Source organism: Sorghum bicolor, chromosome 5, assembly GCF_000003195.3.
Source record: "Sorghum bicolor cultivar BTx623 chromosome 5, Sorghum_bicolor_NCBIv3, whole genome shotgun sequence".
NCBI classification, from domain to species: domain Eukaryota; kingdom Viridiplantae; phylum Streptophyta; class Magnoliopsida; order Poales; family Poaceae; genus Sorghum; species Sorghum bicolor.
The window spans coordinates 67,826,808-67,838,940 of record NC_012874.2 but is presented as its reverse complement, the minus strand read 5'-3'; the positions used below and the strand labels follow the sequence as shown (position 1 = coordinate 67,838,940).

Here is a 12,133-nt window from a genome sequence, read left to right as displayed (position 1 = left end):
GAAATTATGGCTCATTAGACAGAAAGTTAATTAGTTTCTTACATATTTTGACATCTCAAGAGTCAAGAGCATTAGCTTAGCAATACCAGTACAAGCCCTCAGGAGCATGAGGGCAGCAGGGATCAAAATGTGTTCTTTACCCATAACATAATGTACAAAATGATCAAAAGGTTATCTCTACAAAAGCAAAAGCAAAGCATAAACTGAAAGCCGCAGAAAGCAAAAATAATGGATCCTACCATTGTAGAAAAGATCTTCAAATTAAAAAAAGAAAACATAAGTAAATTTAAATGATCTACAAGTAAAATAACCATTCTTAGTAGATGAGCAATACTGAAGTATGGCTTGTACTGCTCCAAAGATGCCACCTGCAGAGGGCTATGAAGACGAGAGGGGCTATGTCTCTAAAGTCTGAACCGAATGCAACACAAATAATAGAAGGCGACACATCACAGGGAACACAATGTCTAGCTAAACGAGGATTCCTTCAGTTATAAAACCATTTGAATCCAAATAGCTTAGAGATCACACATAATGAAATTTAAATGCAGTGAGATATATAAAGGCACGTTCTCGAAAAGAAATGGATCACAGGATGAAAATTATAAATAAATGAAATATACCTGTTAACACAGATGATTCTCAGATGGAAACGCTGATGACAATGAAGTCAGTGTGCTGACAGTGTGGGATGTGGGCATGTGGCAGTAGACTTCACGATGCAAATGACATAAAATTGGTTTGGGAAATGTGAATAATAGCATAAAACAACAGCAAAAAATAGTAGAAAATGTGACATGGTAGAGACAAATTGAAAAAAAGATAAAAGAAATAACACCAGCCTCACACATTATGCCTAATTTTCAAAACAAAATGTATGATAAACAGGATATAGTAGCCAAACAACAAAGCATGGAACTGCTAGATGAGGACCAAAAAGACATAACATAGAACAATTTTCCTAATAATAATGCAAATAGTTTGCACATTGCAAGTCTGTCAAAACTATGCATCCCAGATATTTACAATAATCAAGTAGCATGAAACTACAGATTTACTGTATTATTATCTCAATTTAACATGAATAAAATATTTGTTTTGCACTATTTCACTAAATAAAAGTGACTCATAAAGCCTCTATGAACCTACATGCTTGAATCTGGATGAATCAGTCAAAAAATTTAAAGCTGATAATAGAGAACTCTGAGAAAACATGGATAGATTTTACATTCCTTCAAGCATTGGCAAACAAAATGATAACACGTGAAAGAATGAGGGACATCTGGTAAAGCACAACAATATCATAATCTAATTCACAAGGCATGACTCAAAGGTTCTCTAAGCTTCCTTTATAACATATCTGTCTTCCCACCTAAAAACAAATGTGCGAATTCATTTTTTCTATGTGCTTCCTATTGATAAATTTATTATCCATGCTCTTTAGGCATAATCAATAATTTTTCATCACCAAGTTGTGAACCTACCATGATACAATATGCATACACATGGAGATTAAAGGACACATTGTTTACCTCATGGGAATTCCCTCAAACACCTGCTATGCAAGTCTGATGTTGCAGATGCAATGGAGGTGGCGGGGTGGTACCAGGACTGTGAACGTTGGTGTAGATGGCCGGGATGCCATGGCTGTTGTCCCCTTCATCTTGGTGCCTGCTAGAAGCCCCATGTTGACAACCATCGCTATGGCATACCTGTCGGCTTCACAAGGGAGGGGGCACGCCCTGGAGGTCCACACCGCCGCATCCACCGCGAGCTGCCTGGCCCGGCTGACCACCGCACTGGCCGTGCACAGGCCAAAAGCAAACCCACAATGGGGGCCAGGCTCTGGCTTCGTTGGGCGATGAAGCCACTGCAAGCCATGTCATGTAGGAAAGGCAGCGCCGAGGGAGAAGGGGATCAACCGGTGAGGACGACGGCAGATCAGGGTGGGTCGAGGACGATGGAGGACGACGACATCGAGCGAGGGCCTTCTCCATCTTGGCAATGCCTTTCAGTGGCAGCGCAACTTCATGGCGAGGAGGGAGAAGAGGCAGCGTTGTGGGCGAGCGTGGGCACAAACCTCGATGGTCCTTCTCCTTCTCGGTGATCTGTCGACCGCGGATCGGGGCGAGGCGAGGATGAGAGCACGAGCACGAAGGGTGAGGTCGAGCTCTGCTTCTTGGTGCTCCATCGGCGGCGGCGGCGACACCGTAGGGAGGAAGAGGATGCGGCAACGTCGATCTGACGAATGGAAGACAGGCAACGGCGAGATCGATGGCGTGGGGAGAGGAGGCGACTGCGTGAACAAGAGAGGGATCTTGAGCGTGATTATGGGAGGAGATCGCACAGGTAGGAGGAAATACCGAGGGCGACATCGATTGCGTGACTTTCCTTCGCAGGAGGCGGGGGATCGCATTGTCGCACGAGAGGGGAGACAGAAGCGACCCCAAAAAATGTCGCACCATCTGGTGGTCTTACTTTTAGTTTTTTTATTAGTTGTAGGAGATGCTTTTTAATATTTATCTTTCTAAACAAATGTATTACAAGTGTTAGTACTTTTTGTTATAACTTCAATTAAAGTTTAAATTATTTGACTCCTACAATTATACTTCCTTCGTCCTAAAATAATTGTCGTTCTCACTTCCTGAGAAATAACTTTGATTAAATATATATTCAAAAATATTAATATTTATGTTACATAATTACTATTAAATGTAACGATCTCTGAATCTAGTTTTTTAACATAATTATTTGGAGATATAAATATTACACGTATTTTCTACGAATCGAATTAAAATTATGATAGAAAAAACTAAAAATGATACTTGATTTGAGACAGAGAGTACGTCATCTCAGATGACGGAGGGAGTACGCTTCACATGACGGGTGCGTGGCATGGCAAGATTTCATGCTCCTAAACTTGTTTTAGATTATTTTAAAACAAGATATTCATAGATGGCAAGAGAGCAAGATTAGACATGAGCCTATTCACATAGTAGAAAAGTTATAGCTAAAATTACAATTTACTAATTTATTATAAAGAAAAATACTACTAAATAATTGCTAGATTTGGTAAATAAGCTTAATCAAACAAGTAGTATAAGTGAATCTCAAAAAAAAAAAAAACAAGTAGTATAAGTGGAGGGAAAGGCACATCGTGGTGAGGAGAGCTTGAGTGAGCCTTGCTAGGCCTGACAAGCTCGGCATCTCTAAGAGGTGCGTGGCATCGCGAGGAGGTAGGCTGGAGTGAGTAGCAGGCGGTAAAAAGGCCTGAGCAGGTGCCGGCGGGCGCTTAAAGAAGAAATATATAGCCCCGTTTGGTTTCAAGCCATAAATTTTAACTTATATCACACTGAATATTTGATATAATGATATGAAATTAAAAATATAGCTAGAAAATAATTAGTCTATAATTAGACACTAATTGCTATAATTACAAATATGCTATAGTACTGGTTAAACTTTACTCTCTTTAGCTAAACATTGCCATAATAGTCCTGTTTGGATCCAGGGGCTAGAGCTAGTTTACACTCAACTAGCCCAAAACTAGCCAAATAGGAGGGCTAAGCTAGTTTTCTACAACTAGCCCACCAAAAAAACTATCTCTCCAAAGGGTTGATTATTTGGGCTAGTTTTGGTAGGGCCCACAATTCCTTTTTTCTCTAAGGTCTTGTTTAGTTTCGAAAATTTTTTGGTTTTCGGAACTGTAGCACTTTCGTTTTTATTTGGCAAACATTGTCTAATCATGGAGTAACTAGGCTTAAAAGATTCATTTCACGATTTACAGGTAAACTGTGTAATTAGTTTTTATTTTCGTCTATATTTAGTGCTCCATGCATGTGCCGCAAGATTTGATGCGACGGGAAATTTTGAAAAGTTTTTTTATTTTTAGGGTGAACTAAACAAGGCCTAACTCAGGCCGCACGGGATCGAGCTTATCCTCTTCCCTAGTCACCAATCATCCGCCACACCGATTCACTGTATTTGTTGTTATTATAATTCTTATATCCAAACATGTCTTTAGCTAGAGCTCTGAGTTAAAAACTAACTCTAACCTTCGGTCAAGCTAGAGTATCAAACACAGTCAATGTGTGATGAGAAAAGTAGTGACACAAATGATAGGCGGGCTCATGTAACTATTTTTGTTGACGGTGTTAAAGACACCATTATCTTCTTTTCAATCCCTTGTACCAAAGAAAAGGAACTGATGAACCTTTCCCCATAATCAAACATTGAAATGGAATACTTTTTTTAAAAAAAATAATATTATACTGGAACGATCTTTATTAACAAGTTTAGAAAGTTAGAAATGCATTTTTATAGTTCTTGGGCCTAAGTGCTTAAGTAGCACCCCTTGACAAGTTTTAGGGGTAAGGATGGCAGCGGGGCGGTTTCGGATCGGATATCCGCGGGTTTCGGTTCTCGTAGGTTCGGGTTTGGGGATCATTTTTCACCCATGGTTTTCGGGTTCGGGACTCTGAAACCTATCGGGTTCGGTTTCAGGTTTGGTTTCCCACCCGCGGATATCCAATGGATATCCAAAATAAGTCATTAGAATTATTTTTCATATTTTATTATGGTAATAATAACTTGTTTACTTAGATTATGAAATTTATTTTAAGCTAACTCGAAAATATTTATGTTTTATTGCCTCTTGTTTATACATGTAAATATGTGTATATATATCATGTATATATTTATAGAAAGTCCTTATTGCTATTATTATGTTGACATAGAAAGCGGGTTTCTTGAATCGATTTTTTTAGACACAGATGCACAACTGCCTAGTTACACCTTCTATTCAAGATATCCATGTGGCTTCCTGAAACTCCCATTGTCTGTTCTGTCATTATTTTGTTTTACTAGCACTCATTAAAATGTACCCTTTTTTTATTCATATATATTTACTCTCTTGTTTACTATAATGATTACATCTATAACTTAGGACCCTTTTGTTTTGAAGCTATCTCACGGTTTCTCTGTATGCCTATCTCTTCCCTTGAAGTGCCTGTTCTCTCCTTGCAGTGCGTGAATTAGATGTTCCTGGTGAAATATATGAACGGAAGACTTATGCATTTGAGTTTGCTACAGTTGAAATGCCATATGAGTCATATAATGGGACAAATGTTAGGTTGAGGTAAGACAGAGATCTTAAATTGCTTGTGTTATGGTACACACGGCTTATCCTAACTAGCTTGCATGATGTGCAGCATCAGCCACTCTAATAATACAAATTCTAAAATAAAGTTTATATTGCAGGTACATCCTGAAAGTAACAATTGGCAGAAATTATGTTGGCAGCATTGTGGAATCGCGGGACTTCTGTGTAAGTGTGGACATCGTCTCATTGATCTATTATTTGTCTGTGTCAGTGCAAACTTTAGTATCTCCAACTTAGAACTGTTGGGTTTTAATTTGAATTGAGCTTTGGCAAATTAAATGCCACATGGCATATATCTCTTCTTTTCATGCACCAATATTTTTTTCAATTTTTTTCATGAATGGCTCCTAGGATTTTATTAAGGTTTTGTAGTTTGTGTTTCTTCTGCACCACCCAATCATACTTCTAATGTTTGTTTTCAGGTAAGAAACTACTCTCCAGTTCCCACAATCAACAACAGCATCAAGGTGTGTCCTCATAACTCTGTGGCTTATTCCACTTTTAAAGCCTTAGCAATTTGACCCAGCTTAATAAGTCATGATGCCTTTTGGGCCATGTAATGAGACTTATCAAGTGTATCAATTAGGGCTTACATAATCATATACTAATTTCAATTCATGTTCATAATTATATGAGCTACCATTTAGCTGCGTCTCAAATACCGTATCAGTATTATTATTAATAGTTTAAAGAGAAGATAAGAGTGCACCCTAATAGATTGCCTGGTGAATTGTTTATACCACCAATTTGCGTAACTTCTGTTACAAATATTGGAGTTAAATACTTGGATGTTTTCATTGGATGAGCATAATGGTCTTTCCTTTTCAGATGGAAGTTGGCATTGAAGATTGCTTGCATATTGAATTTGAGTACAGCAAAAGCAAGTAAGCACTACATACTGTTTTAACAGTCTACACTTATTTTCACCTGGTTTGGCAAGTCAGGAACTCATACTCTCGTATGGTCCAAACCTAATTCAGGTATCATCTCAAAGATGTCATCATAGGAAAGATATATTTTCTTCTGGTCAGAATTAAGATAAAGAACATGGAGCTTGAGATTCGTCGCCGTGAATCTACAGGGTCTGGTCCCAACACATACGTTGAGACTGAGACACTAGCAAAATTTGAGCTGATGGATGGCGCCCCAGTTAGAGGTATTGCTCATATTTCCCCCCCTCTTGTATTTTTAAAGGCATGCATAGCTTTCACGCAAACTTGCTGTCACTTGATTCTTGTTAAATGGTAACAGGTAAACATTATTTTTTGACATTTGAGAAGACTACGTTGTGCTAAGTTTACCAACAATGATTGTGCAGGAGAATCGATTCCAGTGAGACTATTCTTGACTCCATATGAGCTTACCCCAACTTACCGAAACATAAACAACAAGTTCAGTGTCAAGTACTACCTGAACCTGGTCCTTGTCGATGAGGAAGACCACAGGTATTTCAAGCAACAAGAAATCACGATGTATCGCCTTCTGGAAACTCCACAATCTTCATAGGCTCCTATCCTTGCTAAGAGTTGGAACCAGGCAAAGGCATTTTGGTTTAACCTTGCAACAGAACACCAACATTAGTGACCTTAGTTTTGGCCCCGCCCTGTACATAACTCTGAGGAGCAATGCAGTTCTTATGTAAGTTAGATACATAAAAATGCAGTTCTACCATATGGTCTTGCTGTGTTACTTCTTTGAATCTACTTAGTATAAATCCATGAAAAATGTTTGTATCAATGTGCCTTCACCTTCTTTCTTTCTTGTCCCTGTTGGACTTGTATAACTTTAGATAATTCTCCATGTATATGATGTTGATATTCGTGCCATGTTTGGGTTTTCTTTGTTTATTTTCCATTTTCCTTGAAGTCATTGTTTATATACTATTGTTCGAAGATAATTTCATGATATTTGATTACGCTCATCTCTTTGTGAAGATGCGGCTGTGTTTCAAGCCCAAGCCCAAGCCCCCCCCCCCCACCCCACACAGGCACACACACACACACACAGAAAAAAAAGAGAAGTGGCTATGGCCCAGCACACAAGCTTTTGGATCAAAGCTCTCCACATAGCATGACTCTAATTTGTGTGTCCTGGTGGATAGCGCAGGGTTTATTATCCAAACTTCACTACAATGTGACATTGACAGTCTAACATCTTGGCAGCTGTTTGTCAATACCAAAACCATTTCTTTTAACACCTTTTCAACAAGGGATGCATGCATTCCTGATGATATGGTACCAAGTAACATTTGCTAGATCTTGCTAAGATGTTGGTGAGAGCTGAAAGGTCTAGTAAGGTGAAATCAGGGAGAGCTGAAAGGCCTAGTAAGGTGAAATCAGGGAGTGGTAGCACTGAACAGAACAATCAAACACAATGGATAGAGAAGCAATAGTCAGCCTGAATTAGTGTCATGGACACCCGAGGGTTTGTTGTTTGCTGATTTCGTTTTCCCTGATGAACTGTAGTCTGTGGGTCTTTTTTCACTCTAAAATCAGCATTTGCTCTGTAATATTTTTGCATAAGCTCATGGACCGCAGCAATGGTGGTCACAGATTTGCATGGAAACACTGAAGCCAAGCAAAAAGGTTTCCAATGCAATGACTGTAGGAGCTCTGTAACCTCCCTTGTTCTGCTGCCAACACCGGTTGCTGTATCCATGTGGCTGTAGCCTGCACGAGAGGAAGCTCTTTGATGAGTCCCTTTCACCGTACTGCTCATGACCCCCATGGCCAGCCGCTCGACAATGCTGGTGATCCTAGCCGCTGTGCTAAGCTCAACAAGCGGGCATATACTGCTGACTGTCGCAACGATGGGCTCAGGGTTGGAGAGTTTCCATGGATTTGTATTAGCTCGATATAATGCTTTTGATAATACATAACAAGCAAAATCTGGTGTTTCTCTCTGCCTTTTTTTGTCATAGAACATAATATGGTTCGTCTAGACTTTAGTCTGTTTATTACATAGTATTGGCCAATCTGGTGTTTTCCACCATCCATAGCTTGATTGCACTCTCACAGATATGGATGTAGGTAGAAAAAAAATTTAGAGGAGGCTGAACAAAAGAGCTACATCGACTTAGTTCTACTATAACCCTCCACAATAGAAAAGATAATAGCTTGAAGTGGTTTTATATTAAAAACATCAATAAGGATGAAATAAAAAATGCAGTAGGAGTAGGACCAACTTTGATGGTATATGGTGTTGAACGGCAGACGCCGATGACTACGTCCTTCCAGCAAAATGGTTGTATTAATCCTCGAGTTAGGGTTATAAATGGCCTAAGATCCTATATATACGGCCCTCATTATTGGTAAGTTTGTCTTTAAGAACCTTCATATAAATAACCTGGAAAGGGTGAACACATACTACTTTATTTCTTCTCTACACCACCAATCCGCTGCTGGTTTTTTGCTCCAACCTTTCGTCACCACCGATGTGCTGTTGTCTCTTTGCTCCAATAGTTAGTACACAGGGCTTTTCACCAGATTGGGTATGAGAGGTGTTGGGACACATAGAGCTACAGATGGTAGACATGATGCTTCCATGAAAGCTAGAATAATACTACTAACCAGGTCTTACACTGCTCTATTGTTGCAGATAGGCTAGCGAAGACTAATGCCTAAGGCTGCACAGCAGTATAACAAAATGGAACAGTTAAGGCTAGCGAAGACTAATCCTGCAGCAACGGGCTAGTATCGTTTAGTACGCATTAACCCATACTCTCTTTGAACAAAAACTATGTTACTTAAAGTACCCAATGTTTTTGTGCATGTACAAAAAACAATCTCTTTTGTTTAGAGAAGAGGATTTTGCACAAGGACTAGCTGCCTTAGGTAGGTACAGACAATAATGCAAGAATGCCATGTGTGCGGCATAATAAAACCATCACACAATCAGGTGCACTACATCACATTCTGTTTCCATTATCTATTTGGTCCATGAGAGCAGTGTCCATAGGCTTAGGAAGCATCAGGAAATAACTTTGACCAAGGATGCAGTTTGATAGAACATACATGATGTAGCTCCAAATCGCGGTCCAAGTCTGGATTTTTTTGTGTTTCCTGGTGTGTTGGACACTAGCTATCACATCGACTCTAAAAAATGTCAGTGCTCTGTAAATGAAGCACTGAGAGGCCTTGTGGACCTCGACTTCATTGTATTCAGTGACATTCATATCAATTTAAAATGGCACAATATAAATATTTGTTGAGAGGCCTTGTGGTTTTTTATTTTCTTCTAACGAATACTCTATTTAACAAAGTTATTCATCACAAACTGGCTTTTGTTTAATCTACTATAGGTATTCTGGTTTACTAAACTCCCATACTTGAACACAATATCACAGGATGAGTCTCATATCCTCTATTTTGACATCACCATATCCCCGGAAACAATCACAATGCCACGTTTGTAACCAGTGATGCGGCCAGGGCCATGCAACCCGTGCGATCGAATGGCCCCCTGGATTCTAGGTGGCCAAACAAAAAAATCAGTCCATTACTTAATAGTCGAAGTCTTCTGTAGTAAATCCATGATGAGCGCATGTCCCAACTCTGAATAGCTAAATGACTACATCCCTTCCTATTCTGCAGTTCTGTCTACCATCGTGGTTCCATCCATCCCCGATCAAACTCTATCATCGACTCAGCGGCAGCAACCGCCTTATCCGCTAGGAAGCCAAGCTAGGGAATATCAAGACTGTTGATTTGTTGAACTGTCCTTGTTACCACTGCTGCATGATCGGGCATTAGCACCGGTCGGGAAGGGCCTGTTGCCCCGGTTCCCGAGCCGGTGCTGCCCTTCCGGGACTAAAGGCCCACCCTTTAGTCCCGGTTCGGCCAACCGGGGCTAAAGGCCCCCCCTTTAACACCGGTTGGTAACACCAACCGGTGTTAAAGGGTCCTGCCAGGGCTGCCACGTTGCAGGACCCTTTAACACCGGTTGGTAACACCAACCGGTGTTAAAGGGTTTCTTTTTCTTTTTTTTTAGTTCACTTCTTCAGTTCTGTTTATTGTTTATATATAATATATAATAATAGGTTTTTCAATACATGTTTTGCTGATACAATAATATATTTATATTACACGCATATTAAGCATATATAAATAAAAATTATAGGCTTAGCTTAATAATTAAGCTTTGCCTATAATAAAATGAATAGACCACATCAAAAATTAAATAGATATGTAAAAAGTGCTAATATATATATATATAGTTTTATATGTACAAAATTCGTAACACATATATACATAGAGTTTTTTCTCCCAATGTCTACAAACGATACAAATGATCATCGTTGTTTGGAATAAGAGTTTCGTTGCCGTTGAAGTGAAACTCGCCGTTTGGATTGATCACTTGGTCGCGGAGAAATCCTGCTATCGACTCTTGGATAGCTTTGATTCGGTCTGGTTGTAGGACCTTTTCCCTCAGCCATTCCGTCTTTAATTTGAAATAAATAAAAAAGGTATTAGTTATCTAAGTTATTCAATATAATTCAGGAGATAATGAAAAGAGACATGTAACGTACTCTGAGCGTCTCTGTGGGTGTTTGATTGACTTGTGCCATCATGAATTTGCACACGTAATATGCACATAGATTGTTCCCCCCTTCTTGTCTTAAACACCACTGTACGATATATATATAAAAATATTCACGACCACGACAATAAGAAGGCTAAAAGTTAGCGAAAGTTTGTTAGCTAGTAGAACTTACTTGTGGATGTATTATGTTAAGCGGCGCTTTACATCCACTGAGATGTTCACGGTCAATGAATCTTTCCCAAACCCTATACACAGCCATTATATATCGTGAAATAATAATTACAGAGTCATATTATGATATTTTTGTAGCTGAGATCGACATTACGTACCTTTGAATAATGTTTACCATTTGTTGATAATTTTCTTGTGGTTTTCTCATTGAGTTAAAGATTATCAACCGGTTCTTGGGAATTTCAATGACCATGAGTATCCAGTGAAAGCTGTTTACACACATATATATATAGTCAGTCCTCTAATATAAAATAAAATATGCATACACTTAATAACTATATAACTCACTCGAAGTTGAAGGGGAAGAGTATTTTTTGTTTTTCTTTTTGGTTCACAAAGAACCTCATAAGATTGGTGCAGACTTCTGTCTCATGATCTGCTGTCCACACTGCCTGCGGAGCCTTGAAAACAATATAAGGGTCAACGAACCCAATACTATTGTCATTTTTCATTCTGAGCTCTCTCATTTGGTGCCTGCATATATACATACAAATCCTAAGTGTGTAAGGATTATATACATGTAATTAAAGAAGTTAGAAGTATAATAAAAAGAAAAAAATACTTACAGACAAAAGCAGCTGACAAGAGATTTGTCAAGAGCGTCGAGGTGGCATAATTGGTGCAATTCTTCGAACTGCACGTATATGAGGTCATCTCCACGGAAGTAGTGATGTTGTCTAATACGAACAGAAATCCAATTATCTCCCCTTTTAGACGCCTCAATGCACCATTTGTTTATTGCAAACATTTGTGTGCCGAGCTCGTGTAAACGCTTAGGGTCGAATAGACTCCTGCCCGGTTCATATCTTGCCCTCCATTGATCAACTACCTCGGCTTTTTCAAATGTTTGGCATCCAAGAATGGCGGTAATTTCTTCCATATTTAAACCGCTCTGTCCAAAGTAACGCTCAAGCGAGTCTAGCTCAGACAACGCTAAGGATTTCTTTGGCATCAAGTCTTCATTTGAGCCGTATTGATTTGGCACAATCAAAGGGGGCACCGGTTTTGATACTTCTCCGAGCTGTGGGACCCCCTTTCCTACTCTCTTCTTAGTAGGCTGTGAAGACTTGACCAGAGACCGCTCATAGTCCGAAAGTGCTGGCTTTTTCTGAGCTTCGCGTTGCTTCTTTTGATGGTCCGCCACCTTCTGCCTCAGTTCCGATGGCTTCACATAAAAGTACGGCTTTTCTGGGTTAAGCC

General features: G+C 39.4%; 1 protein-coding gene across 1 annotated transcript; it reads left to right on the top strand.

The window, feature by feature from the left end:
• LOC8079138 (vacuolar protein sorting-associated protein 26A) lies at positions 2,085-6,964 on the top strand. Its single transcript, XM_002451116.2, has 7 exons — positions 2,085-2,349; positions 5,026-5,137; positions 5,260-5,326; positions 5,584-5,628; positions 5,990-6,045; positions 6,142-6,317; positions 6,480-6,964. Exons 1-7 carry the CDS (start codon positions 2,085-2,087, stop codon positions 6,665-6,667), a joined length of 909 nt encoding a protein of 302 aa, XP_002451161.2. The 3' UTR covers positions 6,668-6,964.

Excerpts from the sequence above, each read along its gene's own strand:
- LOC8079138 (XM_002451116.2), top strand. The coding sequence starts at position 2,085 with ATGGTCCTTCTCCTTCTCGGTGATCTGTCGACCGCGGATCGGGGCGAG. Across the intron at positions 2,350-5,025 it reads TATGGGAGGAGATCGCACAG|TGCGTGAATTAGATGTTCCT; the intron begins GTAGGAGGAAAT and ends CTCTCCTTGCAG. Across the intron at positions 6,318-6,479 it reads GGATGGCGCCCCAGTTAGAG|GAGAATCGATTCCAGTGAGA; the intron begins GTATTGCTCATA and ends ATGATTGTGCAG.